Source organism: Arachis hypogaea, chromosome 11, assembly GCF_003086295.3.
Source record: "Arachis hypogaea cultivar Tifrunner chromosome 11, arahy.Tifrunner.gnm2.J5K5, whole genome shotgun sequence".
NCBI classification, from domain to species: Eukaryota; Viridiplantae; Streptophyta; class Magnoliopsida; order Fabales; family Fabaceae; genus Arachis; species Arachis hypogaea.
This window is the reverse complement of record NC_092046.1, coordinates 83918493-83941010: the sequence shown is the minus strand read 5'-3', so window position 1 is coordinate 83941010 and position 22518 is coordinate 83918493. Positions and strand designations below refer to the sequence as shown.

The following is a 22518-nucleotide window of genomic DNA, read 5'->3' as shown; positions in this document are numbered from 1 at the left end:
TGTGCTTGGGCTGAGCATTGAGCTTTCTTGTATAGAGACTTTTTTTGGAGTTAAACGCCAGGTTGTAGCCTGTTTCTGGCGTTTAACTCTGATTTGCAACCTGTTTCTGACGTTTAACTTTAGAATAGGGTATGGAGTTGGCGTTTGAACGCCAGTTTGCGTTGTCAAAACTCGTGCAAAGTATGGACTATTATATATTGCTGGAAAGCCCTGGATGTCTACTTTCCAACGCAAATAAGAACGCGCCAATTGGGTTTCTGTAGCTCCAAAAATTCTACTTCGAGTTCAGGAAGGTCAGAATCCAACAGCATCTGCAGTCCTTCTTCAGCCTCTGAATCAGATTTTTGCTCAAGTCCCTCAATTTCAGCCAGAAATTACCTGAAATCACAGAAAAACACACAAACTCATAGTAAAGTCCAGAAATGTGATTTTTATTTAAAAACTAATAAAAATATACTAAAAACTAATTAAATCATACTAAAAACTCTGTAACAACAATGCCAAAAAGCGTATAAATTATCCGCTCATCAGTTGCCGGTGGGTGAAGTCACTGGTGGTGGTGGACGAGAGAAGAGGTGATGAGGGGGAGTAGAAGAAGAAGGGAATTGGAAAAGGAAAGTGGAGAAGGGGGTGAGAAGAGAAAATTTGAAACAGGGGCGCGCTGGTGTATTGCTTGCGTCCGAGGATAGACGCGCGCAAGCCCCATGCGTACGCGCGGAGTGGTGAAAAGAAGAGGGGCGCGCAAGGTGGCTGGGGAAAAAGATGAGGGACTCTAACGCGTCATAGCGCGCGCATGCATGGAGGTGACTGTGCATATCGCGCATTGCTTGCACAATGCTCGCGCAAGTCTCGGGTGGCAGGTACTGGGGGAATGCTGGTAAGACGACCCACGTGTACGCATCATGTGTGCGTACGCATGGGTGAGCAGGAGATAGAACGACGCGTGAGCGTCCCATACGTACATGCGTCATTGGGGGTTTGCGCGTTGCGCACAATGCTTGCGCAACGCTCGCGTAACTCTCGGGAAAATTGTACCAAGAGTGGCACGCAGAGCGACCGCCGCGTGCGCATCCTATTCGCGCACGCATGGAAGAGTTTGTGGCCAGGCGATGCATAGGCGTGCCTCGTGCATACGCGTGGGTAGGTACCTGCGCGTTTCGCGCTCTGTTTGCGCAACGCTCACACAACTCTCGGGGAAATGTACTCAGAGTTGTGAAATCATGAGCGACGTGTAGGCGCCATGCACGCTCGCACGTGCTTTTTTTTTAATGAAAAAATGTATTTTTATCACAAATGGGGTAGGTTTCAAGCTAAAAGGGTCACAAAAACACCCAAAATTGGCATACTACATAGGAATTGGGGTGTTTGCTTTTGTGCTTTAATAATCCAACCTACTTAGAATCCATGCAAATCTTCATGAATAGCACAACAAGCATAATAAAATCTAACTAAACAAACTGAAAAGCTATGCAATCACCAAACCAATCAAGAGTTCAAAAGTATATGCAAAAGGTCAAAAAGGATAGATCTCACCATGGTGGGGTGTCTCCCACCTAGCACTTTTGTTTAACGTCCTTAAGTTGGACGGTCATTAGCTCAATTCTTGTTGCCATTAGGTGCATCTTCCAAAAGGAACACCTCCATCTCCTTGTTGCTTTTTAACTTTTCACCATGATACAACTTTAGCCGATGCCCATTGACCTTGAAAATGTCAGAGCTTGAAGGATAGCACAAATGATAGACTCCATATGGCTCCTCCTTCTCAACCTTATAAAGTCCTTCCCATCTTGACCTAAGCTTTCCGGGCATCAACCTCAATCTTAAATTGTAGAGGAGGACTAGGTCACTGGCTGTAAATTCTTTTCCTCTTATGTTCTTATCATGCACGGCTTTCATCATTTCCTTGTAAAGTCTAGAGTTCTCATAAGCTTCAAGCCTCAAATATTCCAATTCCACTTGTTGTAGCTTTCTCTCAATTCTGGCCCCTCCCAAACTTGAATTACACTCCTTCGCGACCCAATATGCTTTGTGCTCTATCTCCACCGGTAAGTGGCAAGCTTTGCCATATACCAACAGAAAGGGGCTCATGCCAATTGGCGTTTTGTATGCCGTTCGGTAGGCCCATAATGCATCGGTGAGCTTAGCACTCCAATCCTTTCGATGAGGCTTTACAATTCTTTCCAATATGCGTTTAATCTCCTGATTAGAAACCTCGGCTTGGCCGTTTTTCTGTGGGTGGTAGGGCGTAGCTACATTATGCATGATGACATATCTCTTCATTAGACCTTCCATTCTCTTATTGCAAAAATGTGTGCCTTGGTCCCTCATGATTGCTCGTGGTGACCCAAATCTACAAATTATGTTATTTCTCACAAAAGAAAGGTCCACATTAGCATCGTCCGTCCGGGTGGGTGATGAGCGGATAATTTATACGCATTTTGGCATTGTTTTTAGTTTGTTTTCAGCATAATTTAGTTAGTTTTTATTATATTCTATTAGTTTTTAAATAAAAATCACAATTCTAGACTTTACTATGAGTTTATGTGTTTTTCTGTAATTTCAGGTATTTTGTGGCTGAAATTGAGGGAGCTGAGCAAAAATCTGATTCCGGCTGAAAAAGGACTGCTGATGCTGTTGGATTCTGACCTCCCTGCACTCGGAATGGATTTTCTGGAGCTACAGGAGTCCAATTGGCGCGCTCTTAATTGCGTTGGAAAGTAGACATCCAGGGCTTTCCAGCAATATATAATAGTCCATACTTTACTCAAGAGATGACGTAAACTGGCGTTCAACGCCAGTTCCATGTTGTAGTCTGGCGACAAACGCCAAAAATAGGTTACAAATGGGAGTTGAACACCAGAAATAGGTTACAACCTGGCGTTTAACTCCAGAAACAGCCTAGGCATGTGAGAAGCTTAAGTCTCAGCCCCAGCACACACAAAGTGGGCCCCAGAAGTAGGTTTCTGCACCATCTATCATAGTTTATTCATTTTCTGTAGACCTAGGTTACTAGTTTAGTATTTAAACAACTTTTAGAGGTCTATTTCGCAACTCATGACATTTTTAGACATGAACTTTGTAGTCTTTGATGGCATGAGTCTCTTAATTCCATTGTTGGGGGTGAGGAGCTCTGCTGTGTTTCGATGAATTAATGCAACTATTTCTGTTTTTTATTCAAACACGCTTGTTTCTATCTAAGATGTTTATTCGCACTTCAATATGATGGATGTGATGATCCGTGACACTCATCATCATCCTCAACCTATGAACGGGTGCCTGACAACCACCTCCGTTCTACCTTCGATTGAATGAATATCTCTTGGATTCCTTAATCAGAATCTTCGTGGTATAAGCTAGAATCCATTGGTAGCATTCTTGAGAATCTGGAAAGTCTAAACCTTGACTGTGACGAGCATCAAACTCACAAGGGCTGGGCGTAGTGACAGACGTAAAAGGATTAATAGATCCTATTCCAGCATGAGTGGGAACCGACAGATGATTAGCCGTGCGGTGACAGCGCACCTGGACCTTTTTCACTGAGAGGACGGATTGTAGCCATTGACAACGGTGATCCATCAACACACAGCTTGCCATAGGAGGAACCTTGCGTGCGTGAAGAAGAAGACAGGGAGAAAGCAAAGATTCAGAAGACAAGGTGTCTCCAAAACTCTAACATATTCTTCATTACTGCAGAATAAGTATTTAATCCATGCTCTTTTATTCTTCGCAATTCATACTGATAATTATAATTGATTTCCTGACTAAGATTTACAAGATAACCATAGATTTCTTCAAACCAACAATCTCCGTGGGATCGACCCTTACTCACGTAAGGTATTACTTGGACGACCCAGTACACTTGCTGGTTAGTGGTACGAGTTGTGAAATGTGTGATTCACAATTCGTGCACCAAATTTTTGGCACCGTTGCTGGGGATTGTTCGAGTTTGAACAACTGACGGTTCATCCTGTTGCTTAGATTAGGAAGATTTTATCTTTTGGGTCAGAGTCTTTTACTTTCTTTTCAAAAATCTTTCAAAAGATTTTTATTTTTCTTTATTAATCTGTGATTTGTCTTTGAGTCTTTTATTATTGTTCTTGTTAAAATTTTAGAATCCTTATTTTCTTTTTCAAAAATAATTTTTCGAAATTTTATTTTTTTACTAATAATTGAATTTCTCTGTTTGAGTTTAGTTTTATATTTTAAGTTTGGTGTCAATTGAATGTCTTTATTTTCCTTTAAAATTTTCGAATCAGTGTTCATTGTTCTTTCTTGATCTTCAAGTTGTTCCTGTTTATTTTTCTTGTTTGATCTTTAGTTTCTCTTGTTCTGTGTCTTTTCTTGTTTTTCTTGTGCTTTTTCAAAATATCAGTTTCCATGGAAAATTTTATTTTTTTTATACAATATTAAAATACGTTAAATTTATAACTCAATTGTCTAGAGCGTTGTGCTTATGTTCTTGGTAATTGGCTATCTTCTTTTTAAAATTTTTTCTAAATAATTTTTCTTTGATTAAATCTTGTGCCAAACTTTAAGTATGGTGTTTTCTTGTTAGCTTTTCTTTTGTTTTCGAAAATTTTATGTAAGTTTTCTAAAAATTTTAAGTTTGGTGTTCTTTCTTCATGTTCTTGTTGTTCTTGTGAGTTTTCAAGGTGTTCTTGAGTTTTCATTGTGTCTTGATCTTAAAATTTTTAAGTTTGGTGTTCCTTGGTGTTTTCCCTCCAAAATTTTCGAAAACAAGGAGCACTAGATTTAAAAATTTTAAATCTTGTGCTATTTTATTGTTTTTCTCTTTCCTCATTAAATTCAAAAATATTTTTTCACTCTATTTTAAAGCAAACTTTCAAAATTTACTTTTAAAATTCAGATTTTTATTTCAAAATTTAAAATCTTTTTCAAAAAAAATTTAAAAATATATTCTATTTGCAATTCACATCAATTCCCTTTTCTCCATCATGGACCTAAGTGGAAGTGAACAGTCCAGAAGGACTCTGGGGTCATATGCTAACCCCACTACTGCTTCATATGGGAGCAGTATCTATATACCCTCCATTGGAGTCAGTAGCTTTGAGTTGAATCCTCAGCTCATTATCATGGTGCAGCAAAGTTACCAGTATTCCGGTCTTCCACAGGAAGAACCTACAGAGTTTCTGGCACAGTTTTTGCAAATTACTGACACAGTGCATGATAAAGAAGTAGATCAGGATGTCTACAGATTATTACTGTTTCTATTTGCTGTAAAAGATCAAGCTAAGAGGTGGTTAAATAACCAGCCTAAAGCTAGCATAAGGACATGGAAACAGCTGTCAGAAAAATTCCTGAATCAATACTTCCCTCGAAAATGGATGACACAACTAAGGTTGGACATCCAAGGCTTTAAACAAGGAGATAATGAATCTCTTTATGATGCCTGGGAGAGATACAGAGAGATGCTAAGAAAATGCCCCTCTGAAATGTTTTCAGAATGGGTGCAGTTAGACATCTTCTATTATGGGCTTACAGAGAAAGCTCAGATTTCTCTAGACCACTCTGCTGGTGGATCTATACACATGAGAAAGACAATTGAAGAAGCTCAAGAGCTCATTGATACAGTTCCCAGAAATCAGCATCTGTACCTAAGCAGTGAATTTTCAATGAAAGAAGAGGCTAAAACAGTAACTGCTGAACTCAGTCCTACAGAACAAATTATTGAATTCAATCAGCAATTAAATTTTCTAACAAAACAGCTGGCCGAATTCAAGGAGATATTACAAGATACAAGAATGGCTAATATAAATATGAAAGTACAGTTGAATCAAATAGAACAGCAGTTATCAAAACAAATAACAGAAGAGTGCCAAGCAGTTCAATTAAGAAGTGGGAAAACATTAATTACCTCACTTCAGTGCAGCAGGAAGCCAAGAAATGAACAAACTGCTATTTAAAATCCCTCTGAGGACAGTAAGAGCCCAGAGAGGAATAACTCTGGCGTTCAAACGCCAGAGATAGTCAAGGATTTGGCGTCAAACACCCAATGGAAGCTCAGTTCTGGCGTTCAAACGCCAGGAACAAGTAAGGAGTTGGCGTCCAACGCTACTCCAGCTTCTAACTCTAGCATTCAAATGCCAGTAAGGGATCAGACACACACAAGTGCTGATAACAACCCCTCTAAAAAGGCTCCCCCAACCACCTCTGTAGGAAATAAACCTGTAGCAACTAAGGTTGAGGAATACAAAGCCAAGATGCCTTATCCTCAAAAACTCCGCCAAGAGGAGCAGGATAAGCAATTTGCTCACTTTGCAGACTATCTCAGGACTCTTGAAATAAAGATTCCGTTTGCAGAGGCACTTGAGCAAATACCTTCTTATGCCAAGTTCATGAAAGAGATCTTGAGTCATAAGAAGGATTGGAGAGAAACCGAAAGAGTTCTCCTCACTGAAGAATGCAGTGCAGTCATTCTGAAAAGCTTTCCAAAAAAGCTTAAATATCCCGGGAGCTTTCTGATACCATGCATATTAGAGGTAATTGCACCAAGACAGCTTTATGTGATCTTGGGGCAAGCATCAACCTAATACCTGCATCCACTATCAGAAAGCTTGGTTTAACAGAAGAAGTCAAACCAATCAGGATATGTCTCCAACTTGCTGATGGCTCCATTAAATACCCATCAGGCGTGATTGAAGACATGATTGTTAGGGTTGGGCCATTCGCCTTTCCCACTGACTTTGTGGTGCTGGAAATGAAAGAGCCCAAGAGTTCTACTCTCATTCTAGGAAGACCTTTCCTAGCAACTGGACGAACTCTCATTGATGTGCAAAAAGGGGAGTTAACCCTAAGGGTCAATGAGGATGAGTTCAAGTTAAATGCTGTCAAAGCCATGCAGCATCCAGACACACCCAAAGACTGCATGAAAGTTGATCTTATTGACTCCTTGGTAGAGGAGGTTAACATGGCTGAGAGTCTCGAATCAGAGCTGGAAGACATCTTTAAAGATGTTCAGGCTGGGCTGGAGGATTCAGAGGAACTGAAAAAACTTCTGAAACTTCCTCAGGAAGAGGAAACACCTCCTAAACCCGAGCTCAAACCATTACCACCATCCCTGAAATATGCATTTCTGGGAGAAGGTGACACTTTTCCGGTGATCATAAGCTTTGCTTTAAATCCACCGGAAGAGGAAGCACTAATTCAAGTGCTAAGGACACACAAGACAGCTCTTGGGTGGTCCATAAGTGACCTTAAGGGCATAAGCCCAGCTAGATACATACACAAGATCCTATTGGAGGATGATGCTAAGCCAGTGGTTCAACCACAGAGGCGGCTAAATCCAGCCATGAAGGAAGTGGTGCAGAAAGAGGTCACCAAGTTACTGGAAGCTGGGATTATTTATCCTATTTCTGATAGCCCTTGGGTGAGCCCTGTTCAAGTTGTCCCCAAAAAGAGAGGTATGACAGTAGTTCATAATGAAAGAAATGAACTAGTTCCTACAAGAACAATTACAGGGTGGCGCATGTGTATTGACTACAGAAGGCTCAATACAGCCACCAGAAAGGATCATTTTCCTTTACCATTCATAGACCAAATGCTAGAGAGACTAGCATGTCATGAATATTACTGCTTTTTGGATGGCTGTTCAGGTTACAACCAAATTGCAGTAGATCCTCAGGACCAAGAGAAAACAGCATTCACATGTCCTTCTGGTGTATTTGCCTACAGAAGGATGCCTTTTGGTCTGTGCAATGCACTTGCAACCTTTCAGAGGTGCATGCTCCCTATCTTCTTTGATATGGTAGAGAAATTTCTGGAAGTCTTCATGGATGACTTTTCAGTATTTGGAGACTCATTCAGCTCCTGCCTTAACCATTTAGCACTTGTTCTGAAAAGATGCCAAGAGACAAACCTAGTTTTAAATTGGGAAAAATGTCACTTTATGGTGACTGAAGGAATTGTCCTTGGGCATAAAATTTCAAACAAGGGAATAGAGGTGGATCAAGCTAAAGTGGAAGTAATTGAAAAATTACCACCACTTGCTAATGTTAAGGCAATCAGAAGCTTTCTGGGGCATGCAGGATTCTACAGGAGGTTTATAAAGGATTTTTCAAAAATTGCAAAACCCCTGAGCAATCTGCTAGCTGCTGACACGCCATTTGTGTTTGACACAGAGTGTCTGCAAGCATTTGAGACTCTGAAAGCTAAGCTGGTCACAGCACCAGTTATTTCTGCACCAGACTGGACATTACCATTTGAACTAATGTGTGATGCCAGTGATCACGCCATTGGTGCAGTACTGGGGCAGAGGCATGACAAGCTTCTGCATGTCATTTATTATGCTAGCCGTGTTTTAAATGATGCCCAGAAAAATTACACAACAACAGGAAAAGAATTGCTTGCAATGGTTTATGCCATTGACAAGTTTAGATCATACTTGGTAGGATCAAAGGTGATAGTGTACACTGACCATGCTGCTCTTAAATATCTACTCACAAAGCAGGATTCAAAACCCAGGCTTATAAGATGGGTGTTGCTTCTACAAGAGTTTGATATAGAAATAAGAGACAGAAAAGGGACAGAGAACCAAATGGCTGATCATCTGTCCCGGATAGAGCCAATAGAAGGGGCGTCCCCCCCCCCCTCTTTTGAGATCTTTGAAACCTTTCCGGATGAGCATTTATTCGCCATTCAGAAAACACCATGGTTTGCAGACATTGTAAACTATAAAGCTGTAAGGTTCATACCCAAGGAGTACAGCAGGCAACAAAAGAAAAAATTAATTACTGATGCAAAGTACTACTTGTGGGATGAACCCTATCACTTTAAGAGATGTGCAGATGGAATAATCCGTAGGTGTGTGCCTAGAGAAGAAGCACAGAAGATCTTATGGCATTGCCATGGATCACAATATGGAGGCCATTTCGGAGGGTGAGCGAACAGCCACTAAGGTCCTCCAATGTGGCTTCTACTGGCCTACCCTCTATAGAGATTTCCGAGAGTTTGTACGTAACTGTGACAGTTGCCAGAGAGCTGGTAATCTGCCTCATGGTCACGCCATGCCTCAACAAAGAATCTTAGAGATTGAGTTGTTTGATGTATGGGGAATTGACTTCATGGGGCTCTTCCCACCATCATACTCAAACACTTATATTCTGGTGGCAGTTGATTATGTATCAAAATGGGTGGAGGCCGTTGCCATACCCACTAATGATACTAAAACAGTATTGAAGTTCCTCCAGAAACATATCTTCAGCAGGTTTGGTGTCCCTAGAGTACTAATCAGTGATGGGGGCACTCACTTCTGCAACAAACAGCTTTACTCTGCCATGGTCCGGTATGGGATTAGCCACAAGGTGGCAACTCCATATCATCCACAGACAAATGGGCAAGCTGAAGTTTATAACAGAGAACTAAAAAAAATCCTGGAACGGACTGTAAGTACCCGTAGAAAGGATTGGGCAAGAAGTTTGGATGATGCTCTCTGGGCTTATAGAACAGCATTCAAGACTCCTATAGGGACCTCTCCATACCAGCTTGTGTATGGTAAGGCCTGTCATCTGCCGTGGAACTGGAACATAAGGCCTACTGGGCAACCAGATTCCTGAACTTTGATGCCAAATTAGCCGGAGAAAAAAGATTACTCCAGCTAAATGAGCTAGAGGAATTTAGACTCACTGCTTTCGAAAATGCCAAGCTTTATAAGGAGAAATAAAAAAGGTGGCATGACAGAAAGCTGTCATCAAGAGTCTTTGAACCAGGACAACAGGTTCTGTTGTTTAACTCTAGGCTCAGGCTATTCCCTGGGAAACTGAAATCCCGGTGGAGGGGACCATATGTGATTACAAGTGTATCACCATATGGTTATGTGGAGCTTCAAGACATTGATTCTGATAAAAAGTTTATTGTTAATGGACAGAGAATCAAACACTATCTTGAAGGCAATGTTGAGCAAGAGTGCTCAAGGCTGAGGCTAGTTTAAAAGCTCAGCAAAGTCCAGCTAAAGACAATAAAAAAGCACTTGCTGGGAGGCAACCCAGCCATTGGCAAAACTTTTTCTGTTATTTTGCCCTACTCTTCATTTTATTTATTTTTAAAGCATATAAGTTCAATGTTAATAAGGTAAAGAGTCAATTGCATAGGTTCACAGGGTTACAGAAGGATTCAGCACAGAAAACAGAGAAAAAGAGCTCAGTGGCAAGAAAATGCCAGTAAGAGGCACAACTGGGCGTTAAACGCCCAAAAGAAGCATCTACTGGGCATTTAACGCCAGTAAAGATAGCCATCTAGGCGTTAAACGCCAGAAAGAAGCAGCTTCTGGGCGTTTAACGCCAGATTGACAGCATCCTGGGCGTTCAGAAAAACGCCCAGTGACAAAGGGGTTTTTGGCGTTTAACGCCAGCTAGAAGCAACAGCTGGGCTTTAAACGCCCAGACCAAGCACCAACTGGGCGTTAAACACCCAAAACATGCAGCAGTTGGGCATTTAACGCCAGGATTGTGGGGAGTAGGCAATTTCGTTTTCAATTCAAATTTTTTCCATTTTTTATGTTTCAATTCATGATTTCTTGCACAAACATGTTACAAATCCTAATTTTTCAAATCCTTTTTTTTTTTCAAAAAGATATCAAATGTATCTTAATTCATAAGCCCTTTTTCTTAATCCTCTTCAAATTATTTTCAAATCCTTTTCAAAACAAATCTATCTCTTTTCACTCTAAAATATTTTCAAATCATCAATATCTTTTTCAAATCCTCACATCATCTTTTTCAAAATTCAAATTTATCTTTTTCAAATATCTTTCATATCTTTTCAATTTTAAATCATATCTTTTTCCTATCATACTTATCTTTTAGAAATCATATCTTCTATCATATCTCCTTCAAAATTTTCGAACCCACCCTCCCTTTTCCCTTTAAATCCTAATTCGGCCTCCCCCTCTCCTCCACAAGTTGCACTTGGCTCTCCCTCTTTCCCTATCCTTTCTTTTCTTTTGCATGAGGACAAGAAACCTCTAAGTTTGGTGTATTTATCCGTGATCACTAAGCCAATACCCACTAAGATCATGGCTCCCAAGGGAAAACAAACCGACTCAAGAGGCAAGAAGGAGAATATTCCAAAACCACTTTGGAATCAAGGGAAGTTCATAACCAAAGAACATTCAGACCGTTTTTACAAATAATGAGTCTAAGGTCAGTGATCCCGGAAGTTAAATTCAATCTGAAAGAAGATGAATATCCGGAGATCCAAGAGCAAATTTGAAACAGGAGCTGGGAAGTCCTAGCTAATCCTGAAACAAAGGTGGGAAGAAACATGGTTTAGGAATTCTATGCTAATCTATGGCAGACGGACAAGCAGAGAATAGCTGGAACCGCATTCTATGACTATAGAACTCTGGTCAGAGGGAAGATTGTTCACACCCACCCTGACAAAATAAGGGAGATCTTCAAGCTGCCTCAACTGCAAGATGACCCAGACTCCTTTAATAGGAGAATGATGAGATCAAACCTGGGATTAGACAGAATCCTAGAGGACATATGCCTCCCTGGAGCCAAGTGGACAACCAACACAAAGGGTGCCCCGAACCAACTCAAGAGAGGAGATCTCAAACCAGTTGCCAGAGGCTGGCTGGACTTCATTGGGCACTCTATACTGCCCACTAGCAACCGCTCTGAGGTCACCATCAGAAGAGCAGTGATGATTCATTGCATTATGCTAGAAAAAGAAGTGGAAGTTCATCAGTTGATTGCTTGTGAGCTTTACAAAATTGCAAACAAGAACTCCAAAGATGCTAAATTGGCTTATCCAAGCTTAGTCTCTCTGCTATGTAAAGATGCTGGAATAAAAATGGGAGTAGATACGTATATCTCAGTCGAGCAACCAATCACCAAAAAGTCTATGGAAGGACTACAAGTGCAGGACGACCCCATCAAGAGAAAAGCAGAGGAGCTCCTCCCAGAAATCCCTCAAATTGAATACTGGGAACGCCTAGAAGCATCTGTCACCAAGTTACAAGAAGCTGTGAATCAACTAAAGGAAGAACAGAAAAATCAAAACAGCATGCTATGCAAACTGCTTAAAGAACAAGAAGAGCAAGGGCGTGACATAAAGGAACTGAAGCGCCAGAAGCTGTCTCTTGAAGGGCCAAGCACCCCATAGACTAAAGAAGCATCTACCTCCCAAAATAAAGGTTGTTGAGTCCTAACTCTGAGATAACCTTTTATCTATTTTAAGAGTATATGAGTATTAGAGTTAGAGTCATTTATTTTTAAGTCCTTAATTTCCTGTCTTTTATTATTAAGTGTCTGCTTTTATGCCTAATTTATATTATTAAATAATAAATAAAGATTAGAGTCTATGCCTTAAAGTTATGAATATCCTATGAATCCATCACCTTTCTTAAATAAAAAATGTTTTAATTACAAAAGAACAAGAAGTACATGGTTTCAAATTTATCCTTGAAACTAGTTTAATTATTTTGATGTGGTGACAATACTTTTTGTTTTCTGAATGAATGCTCGAACAGTGCATATGTGATGACATGTCACCATGTCATGTTTTTCTATGCTTTTTCATACAAGAAATTAATGATTTGTGCTTAAATATTGAATGCTTTTGTACTTAATTGATATATTTCTTTGATATTTTAATTTTATAAATCATGTAGGAAATAAGAAGAAAAAGAAGCAAAGAAGCACAAAATAAGCTAAAAAGGAGAAAAAAAGAGCTTTGGGGAACACTTTGAAGTTGGAGCACACTTTGGAGCCTTAGGCCACGCTTTTAAAAGCGTGGCCCATGACCAAATAAAAGGAAAATAGGCAATCAGCATACAAAGCTCAGCTCTCCAAGTGAGCTGAGCATTACCCTGATGTAAAGATGAGCTTGGAAGCAAAATTTTTGCTAAGTTAAAATCTGGGCGCTCATAGCATGACCATGCCTCCTTCAAAGGGCTATAACTTGAGCTACAGATGTCTGATTGATGTACTTTCAGTTGCGTTGGAAAGCTGACATTTAGACCTTTCCAACGATGTATGGAAATCCATATTTGAAATGAAATTAAGGCACGAACGAAATGCATCTTTAAGGGCTAAAAATAAGCAAAAATAGACCAAAGTGCAACCACCAAGATTCGAAGAGGGAGCCTCACTCCAAGGCAAAGAGGCGCTTCTAATAGCGCTCACTTAGAGAGCGCTGTGCTCACTTGGAGAGCTTTGTCGTGTTTTTCTTCATGAATAATCAAGGAAAATTGCTCCCCAAATGCTTCCACCAAGGCTTGAACTTGGAACCTCCCCTTGGAAGCTCCAATGCTCAGCTCACTTGGAGAGCTGAGCGCTACTCATGGTGCATCCCACAACCATTTGACACAGACCAAGGAAGGAGCACGCAACATGTGACACGGTCAGGGAGCAAGACATGCGCACAAGGCCCCAATGCTGGTGAGCTGAGCATCCTCCTGGGAGCAACATGGGCCAAAAGTCAAGCAAAAATTCCATTTAATTCAATTCTTTACCAATTGAACCAAGGCCATCCAGATCCACTTCTCCTCAAATCTAAAGCAAGCTAAGCCCATTATCATCACTCAAAGGCACAAGAATTAGTTAGCCTAGGAATTTATTTTAATTGTAATTTGTCTAGAATTTCAATTTCATTTTCATTTTCACTTTGTAAAGCCTATATAAAGGCATCAATTCCATCTCATTACGGGAGCTCGATTAGAAAGGAGGCTAGCTCCAATAGGGAGTTGTGCACTCTTTAGTTTTCATTTTGCTTTCTCTCTTAGTTTTCTTTTCTGTTTTGAAATTTTGGATTGAGATTGGAAGGAATTCTGTTTTCATTCTCCATCTGCAACTTCTCTTGTTCTTCTTCTGCAATTTACTTTTCCATTTTCATTTTGCTATTGTTCTTGTTGGATCAAGGAAGGATTGGAGATCTAGACTTGTTTTCTAGTCTCCTCCACCCCTGAGATCTTCAACACCCTTTTAAATTGCTACAATTTAGCATCATTCATTTTCTGTTTTTAATCTTTCAAGCATTTTTACTTTCTGTTGCATTGCTTCCAATTTACATTTCCTGCAACTGCTCTAAGTTCTTATTCATTGCAATTTTATTTCTCTGTTTACATTGCTCCCAGCACCCAGTTCCTTTTATTCTTCCTGCAATTTAGATTTCCAGTTGCTTGAATTACTGCTTCCATTTTACTTTTCATGCAAGTTAATTCTTCTGCAATTGTTCTAAGTTACGGATTCACTGCTTTCATTTAAATTCCTTGCACCAAATCCCCTTTACTTTTCATGCAATTTACATTTCTTGTCATTTAAGATTCTTGCAATTTACATTTCTTACTCTTTAAGTTACTTGCCAATTTACATTCTGCAACTTTAAATTCATTGCCATTTACTTTCTGTTGGCTACAATTTCACACAATTCACTCAATGTTAGCTTGACTAAACTAATCACCCACTAAAGTTGCTTGATCCATCAATCCCTGTGGGATCGACCTCACTCTAAGTGAGTTTTACTACTTGATACGACCCGGTACACTTGCCGGTGAGTTTTAGGTGTTTTGGAAATTCAGTTTTCCACAAAAATACCATCAAGTTTTTGGCGCCGTTGCCGGGGATTGATTTAGATCAACAGTGATTAAGTGGGTGAGAAGCCTAGATCAAGCATTTTCTTTATTTTTGTTTTCTACTTTAAATTGAAACCAAGGTGTTTGAGTTTTTGCCTCACTAAGAAATTCTCATCTCTGATATGAGTAATTTCAATTTTCCTTGGTGTTGCGTTTTCCAAAATTCAAATGGAGTTCAACTCATCTTATGATCAAACAAATTTTATGGGATATTACCCACCATCACCAATCTCTAATGGTGGCTGGGAATATCACCAAGAGAATACACATTCTGAACACTCCAACTCATGGAGATTTGCTTCAGAGACACAAGATGAGCAAAAAAATTTTATGGGATACCAACCACCACCACAAAATGATTCATATCATTATCCTCATGGTGGATGGAAGTATCACCAAGGAATGAAAGAGCATCAACCCTCACGTCCCAGTTTCTCAGTTGAAAGTTCTTCATCACTTGATTATGCCTCAACACAAAGTTTCCTCCAAAATCCATACAAGTCATCCCATCAATCACATAACTCATTCCACACCCCTCAACACAACTTCACCCCAACATATCCATGTCACCAAAATTACTCTCAACCTTCATCTCTTGAACTAGAAGAGGATTACCTTCAATGGTCCAAAGAACCCTTAGAAAGTCAATGCCAAGCCATTGAAATACACAAAAAACTCATGAAAAGATACACACAATCCCAATCCTGGAAAGAAATCCTCTTTAAGAAGATGAATGGGCCCTTAGAGCAAACAAAGAGGAACTTAGAACCATCAAACAGTGAGGATGAAGACAAATTTGTAGGTAAGGAAGTGGAAAAACAAGAACAAAAGGTCCCTGTGTCAAGTGAAATTGCAATGAAGGATGAGGAACATGAGCCAAGGATTTTACAATCACAAAAGCTACTTGAGGTGACAATGAAACATAAAGATTCCCTCCCAAAGGAATTAATGGAAAATCATGAAGAAAAAATGGAGGAAGATACTCAAGAGAATTCACACTCAAGTGAAGCAGAAAATCACATGAAGGAAGGGCTCATGGAACTACCAATACAAGAGGCTCTTGATGAAAAGAAGACTCCAACAATCACACAACCACCAAGACTTAGATTCAAGGAAGTGAAAGCAATTAACAAAAGCACCAAGAAGAGGATTGTGACCAAGCTACCAAGGGCAACATTCAAGAGGAGGTCAACCACAAGCAATCCAACCCCTGGACCAATAGCAAGCGAGCTCAATCAAGCCATGTACAAAAGGAAGCTTGCTGAGAGGAAACCAAGACAGTGGGCAATAGCTGAATCTTCTCCTCCCTTGAAGTCATTCCTCTTAACAAACTGGAAGAAGAGGAAGAAAGTGAACAACATGTCAACCGTAGGTATAATTTCTCTTCTCTGCTTTGTTTTCGTTCTTTGTTTTGTTTAAATTCAATAAATTGGTATATGGTTACATTCTAAGTTTGGTGTTGCCATGCAACACATTGTTTTCAATCTTTTTGATGATTGCATCAAATAAAAAAAAAATGAAAGTGACACACCAAGATTCTAAGTTTGGTGTGCCACCTATTTTTCTATGCACATCATTCAGCAACACCACTTGTCTGCATAACCATAATGTCTTTGCAGTGTTAATTTTCTTTTGGTTTGATATTTTGTTATTTTGTTTACTTTAGTTAATTCTTTGTTTTTAATACTTTCATTTTAGTTTGCTTATTTACTGTGTTTGTTAATACATTACCAAGAGAGCTTTATTAATGACAGATTCTAGGCTTGGTGATTGTACTTAATAAATAACAGTTTCATTTGCTTGGTTTTAATTCAAATAAATGGACATAGGATTGCATTCTAAGTTTGGTGTTGCTGTGCAACACAATTTGCTTCAAATCTTTACTGGATACTTGCATTGATTCCAAGTGAAAGTGTCACACTAAGTTTGGTGTGCCACTTATCTTTTATGCCATGTATCGTGCACACCTTCTTATATATGCAATCAAAATGTCTCTGTCTCTTGTGCCTTGATTATTATCTTTAACTTTGCTTGCTTAGAACACATGTACTGCTAACATTTCATTGTGTAAGACATTCATGATCCATCTTAGCCCCATAGCCATTGTTCCAATTGTTGCTTGAGGATGAGCAAGCATTTTGAGTTTGGCAAGGGAAAGAGGAAGAATAGAGGAAAAAAGACAACAATAATGAAGATGAACTACAAGGTTGTAGAGTTCCTTTTCCTCTCATTTGTTTTCAGCACTTAAATTGCATGATTGTCTTCATCTTTTCTATTTACATGTGTGTATGAATAAAGCATAGCTTGAATATTGATTTATAACATGTTGCCATGACATTGTGACTACCAACTTGAGTTATGTGAATTCAAAGCAGTAAAGTATCATGATCATAAACAAACAAGGCATTAAAGAAGAGTTTAGCATGTGCCTACAAGTTTTGGAAAGCTAGTATGATTAATTGTTGCTCAATTGCATTGGATTTTATTTAATTGAAGTTTTCATCTGGGATATTTTGTGAAATCTTTTGAAAATCATGAAAACCTTGAAGAAGCAAATACAATTAAAGAAAGAAAAGAAAAAGGGAAAGAATGAGAAAGCTGAAGGCTCTGAGTACCAATGGCAATTTATTTGTTAAGTACTTGTGGTGTTTATGTATCAAGCCAAATGCTTGAAAACAAAACACTTAGAAGTCAAGGCTAGGCTCAAGTACAAAAGCACTCCCTCAAAGCTCAAGGTTCTGAGCATCAATGATTAGAGAGTCAAGAAAAGAAAAGAAAAATGAGCTTAATGAAGTCCTCTAATTAAATGCTTGTGGTGCTTAAGTATCAAGTGGTAATACTTGAAAACAAAGCATTTAGAAGTCGTAGCTTTGTTATTAACTCATGGGGCAAAGCACCAAAAAGGAGAAGCTAATAAGAAAAATCAAAAGCTTGTTTCAAGGAAGAAATATAAGAGAAAGATTTCATAAATTGAGCTAGATAGAAGCATCAATCATTTACATCTCTTTTATGATTGTAGTATGCTTAGAAAACTAGCTAACCATGAACATTGAGTTGCTATTCTACTTACCTTGGATTGTCAATCTTTAATGCATGATTCTTTTCTTGCTTAGGGACAAGCAAGGTTTAAGTTTGGTGTTGTGATGACATGTCACCATGTCATGTTTTTCTATGCTTTTTCATACAAGAAATTAATGATTTATGCTTAAATATTGAATGTTTTTGTACTTAATTGATATATTTTCTTGATCTTTTAATTTCTAAATCATGTAAGAAATAAGAAGAAAAAGAAGCAAAGAAGCACAAAATAAGCTAAAAAGGAGAAAAAAAGAGCTTTGGGGAACACTTTGAAGTTGGAGCACACTTTGGAGCCTTAGGCCACGCTTTTAAAAGCGTGGCCCATGACCAAATAAAAGGAAAATAGGCAATCAGCATACAAAGCTCAGCTCTCCAAGTGAGCTGAGCATTACCCTGATGCAAAGATGAGCTTGGAAGCAAAATTTTCGCTAAGTTAAAATCTGGGCGCTCACAGCATGACCATGCCTCCTTCAAAGAGCTATAACTTGAGCTACAGATGTCCGATTGATGTGCTTCCAGTTGCGTTGGAAAGCTGACATTCAGAGCTTTCCAACGATGTATGGCAACTCATATTTGACATGAAATTGAGGCACGAACGAAATGCATCTTTAAGGGCTAAAAATAAGCAAAAATAGACCAAAGTGCAACCACCAAGATTCGAAGAGGGAGCCTCACTCCAAGGCAAAGAGGCGCTTCTAATAGCGCTCACTTAGAGAGCACTGTGCTCACTTGGAGAGCTTTGTCGTGTTTTTCTTCATGAAAAATCAAGGAAAATTGCTCCCCAAATGCTTCCACCAAGGCTTTAACTTGGGACCTCCCCTTGGAAGCTCCAATGCTCAGCTCACTTGGAGAGCTGAGCGCTACTCATGGTGCATCCCACAACCATTTGACACGGACCAAGGAAGGAGCACGCAACATGTGACACGGTCAGGGAGCAAGACATGCGCACAAGGCCCCAATGCTCAGCTCACCTTGTGAGCTGAGCATCCTCCTAGGAGCAACATGGGCCAAAATTCAAGCAAAAATTCCATTTAATTCAATTCTTTACCAATTGAACCAAGGCCATCCAGATCCACTTCTCCTCAAATCTAAAGCAAGCTAAGCCCATTATCATCACTCAAAGGCACAAGAATTAGTTAGCCTAGGAATTTATTTTAATTGTAATTTGTCTAGAATTTCAATTTCATTTTTATTTTTACTTTGTAAAGCCTATATAAAGGCATCAATTCCATCTCATTACGGGAGCTCGATTAGAAAGGAGGCTAGCTCCAATAGGGATTTGTGCACTCTTTAGTTTTCATTTTGCTTTCTCTCTTAGTTTTCTTTTCTGTTTTGAAATTTTGGATTGAGATTGGAAGGAATTCTGTTTTCATTCTCCATCTGCAACTTCTCTTGTTCTTCTTCTGCAATTTACTTTTCCATTTTCATTTTGCTATTGTTCTTGTTGGATCAAGGAAGGATTGGAGATCTAGACTTGTTTTCTAGTCTCCTCCACCCCTGAGATCTTCAACACCCTTTTAAATTGCTGCAATTTAGCATCAGTCATTTTCTGTTGTTAATCTTTCAAGCATTTTTACTTTCTGTTGCATTGCTTCCAATTTACATTTCCTGAAACTGCTCTAAGTTCTTATTCATTGCAATTTTATTTCTCTGTTTAAATTGCTCCCAGCACCCAGTTCCTTTTATTCTTCCTACAATTTAGATTTTCAGTTGCTTGAATTACTGCTTCCATTTTACTTTTCATGCAAGTTAATTCTTCTGCAATTGTTCTAAGTTACGGATTCACTACTTTCATTTAAATTCCTTGCACCAAATCCCCTTTACTTTTCATGCAATTTACATTTCTTGTCATTTAAGATTCTTGCAATTTACATTTCTTTCTCTTTAAGTTACTTGCCAATTTACATTCTGCAACTTTAAATTGATTGCCATTTACTTTCTGTTGGCTACAATTTCACACAATTCACTCAATGTTAGCTTGAATAAACTAATCACCCACTACAGTTGCTTGATCCATCAATCCCTGTGAGATCGACCTCACTCTAAGTGAGTTTTACTACTTGATATGACCCGGTACACTTGCCGGTGAGTTTTAGGTGTTTTGGAAATTCAGTTTTCCACAAAAATACCATCAATATGTCTTTTGAATTTGATTGTTTATGAATGTTAAATATGTTGGCTCTTAAAAGAATGATGAAAAGGAGAAATGTTATTTGATGATCTAAAAAATTATAAAATTGATTCTTGAAGCAAGAAAAAGCAGTGAATACAAAAGCTTGGCAAAAAAAAAATTTGGCGAAAAAAAAATATAGAAAGAAAAAGAAAAAGCAAGCAGAAAAAGCCAAAGGCTCTTTAAACCAAAAGGCAAGAGCAAAAAGCCAATAGCCCTTAAAACCAAAAGGAAAGGGTGATAAAAAGGATCCAAGGCTTTGAGCATCAGTGGATAGGAAGGCCCAAAGGAATAAAATCCTGGCCTAAGCGGCTAAACCAAGCTGTCCCTAACCATGTGCTTGTGGCGTGAAGGTGTCAAGTGAAAACCTGAGACTGAGCGGTTAAAGTCAAGGTCCAAAGCAAAAGAAGAGTGTGCTTAAGAACCCTGGACACCTTTAATTGGAGACTTTAGCAAAGCTAAGTCACAATTTGAAAAGGTTCACCCAGTTATGTGTCTGTGGCATTTATGTATCCGGTGGTAATACTGGAAAACAAAGTGCTTAGGGCCACGGCCAAGACTCATAAAGTAGCTGTGTTCAAGAATCAACATACTAAACTAGGAGAATCAATAACACTATCTGAATTCTAAGTTCCTATAGATGCCAATCATTCTGAACCTCAATGGATAAAGTGAGATGCCAAAACTATTCAAGAGGCAAAAAGCTACTAGTCCCGCTCATCTAATTGGAGCTAAGTTTCATTGATATTTTAGAATTTATAGTATATTCTCTTCTTTTTATCCTAATTGATTTTCAGTTGCTTGGGGACAAGCAATAATTTAAGTTTGGTGTTGTGATGAGCGGATAATTTTTACGCTTTTTGGCATTGTTTTTAGTATGTTTTCAGTATAATTTAGTTAGTTTTTATTATATTTCTATTAGTTTTTAAATAAAAATCACAATTCTGGACTTTACAATGAGTTTGTGTGTTTTTCTATAACTTCAGGTATATTCTGGCTAAAATTGAGGGAGCTGAGCAAAAATATGATTCAGGCTGAAAAAGGACTGCTGATGCTGTTGGATTCTGCACCATCTATCATAGTTTATTCATTTTCTGTAAACCTAGGTTACTAGTTTAGTATTTAAACAACTTTTAGAGGTCTATTTCGCAACTCATGACATTTTTAGACCTGAACTTTGTACTCTTTGACGGCATGAGTCTCTGAACTCCATTGTTGGGGGTGAGGAGCTCTGCTGTGTTTGATGAATTAATGCAACTATTTCTGTTTTCTATTCAAGCACGCTTGTTTCTATCTAAGATGTTTATTCGCACTTCAATATGATGGATGTGATGATCCGTGACACTCCTCATCATCCTCAACCTATGAACACGTGCCTGACAACCACCTCCGTTCTACCTTCGATTGAATAAATATCTCTTGGATTTCTTAATCAGAATCTTCGTGGTATAAGCTAGAATCCATTGGCAGCATTCTTAAGAATCCGGATAGTCTAAACCTTGTCTGTGGTATTCTGAGTAGGATTCAGGGATTGAATGACTGTGACGAGCTTCAAACTCACAAGGACTGGGCGTAGTGACAATGGATCAATGGATCCTATTCCAGCATGAGTGGGAACCGACAGATGATTAGCCGTGCAGTGACAGCGCACCTGGACCTTTTTCACTGAGAGGACGGATGGTAGCCATTGACAACGGTGATCTACCAAGACACAGCTTGCCATAGGAGGAAACTTGCGTGCGTGAAGAAGAAGACAGGGAGAAAGCAGAGATTCAGAAGACAAAGCATCTCCAAAACTCCAACATATTCTCCATTACTGCAGAACAAGTATTTAATCCATGCTCTTTTATTCTTCGCAATTCATACTGATAATTATAATTGATTTCCTTACTAAGATTTATAAGATAACCATAGATTGCTTCAAACCAACAATCTCCGTGGGATCGATCCTTACTCACGTAAGGTATTACTTGGACGACCCAGTGCACTTGCTGGTTAGTGGTACGAGTTGTGAAAAGTGTGATTCACAATTCGTGCACCAGTGCGTATCGCTTCCATCCATTTAGACACATAATCAATGGCTAGTAGAATGTAGTGAAAACTATTAGAATTTGGGAATGGCCCCATGAAGTAGATACCCCATACATCAAAAATCTCACAAAATAGCAGGGTTTGTTGGGGGATTTCATCCTTCTTAGAGATATTACCAAATCTAAGACATTGAGAACAAGATTTACAAAAGATAGAAGATTCCTTGAAAAGAGTTGGCCACCAAAATCCACAATCTAGGATTTTTCATGCCGTTCTTTGAGGTCCATAATTGCCTCCCCTTTTGGAGTAGTGGCAAGATTCCAAGATTGAGTGGAATTCGGTTTGTGGAATACACCTCCGAATTACTTGATCTGCTCCACATCTCCAACGGTATGGGTCATCCCATACATAGTATTTGGATTCACTTTTTAGCTTATCCCTTTGATGTTTGGAGAGATTAGGAAGGAAGGTGCGATATACCAAGTAATTGGCAATTGGTGCATATCAAGGAATAGCTTCTGAGATTGCTTGCAAGCCTTCAAAGGGAAAAAATCATTAATAGGAGTGGTATCGCCTTTGGTGTATTCAAGGCGACTTAGGTGATCCGTGATGGTGTATTTTGGAAAACGAATTCCAAACACCTAAA

The 22518-nt window shown here is 39.1% G+C and overlaps 1 protein-coding gene across 1 annotated transcript; it reads right to left on the bottom strand.

Moving 5' to 3' along the window:
* Positions 1-1596: 1596 nt before the first annotated feature.
* Positions 1597-2088, bottom strand: LOC112721521 (uncharacterized). Its single transcript, XM_025772575.1, has one exon. The coding sequence runs from the start codon at positions 2086-2088 to the stop codon at positions 1597-1599; it is 492 nt and encodes a 163-aa protein (XP_025628360.1).
* Positions 2089-22518: the final 20430 nt, after the last annotated feature.

What these genes read in the sequence shown, in the direction of transcription:
- LOC112721521 (XM_025772575.1), bottom strand. Translation starts at nt 2,088, where the DNA reads ATGAGCCCCTTTCTGTTGGTATATGGCAAAGCTTGCCACTTACCGGTG.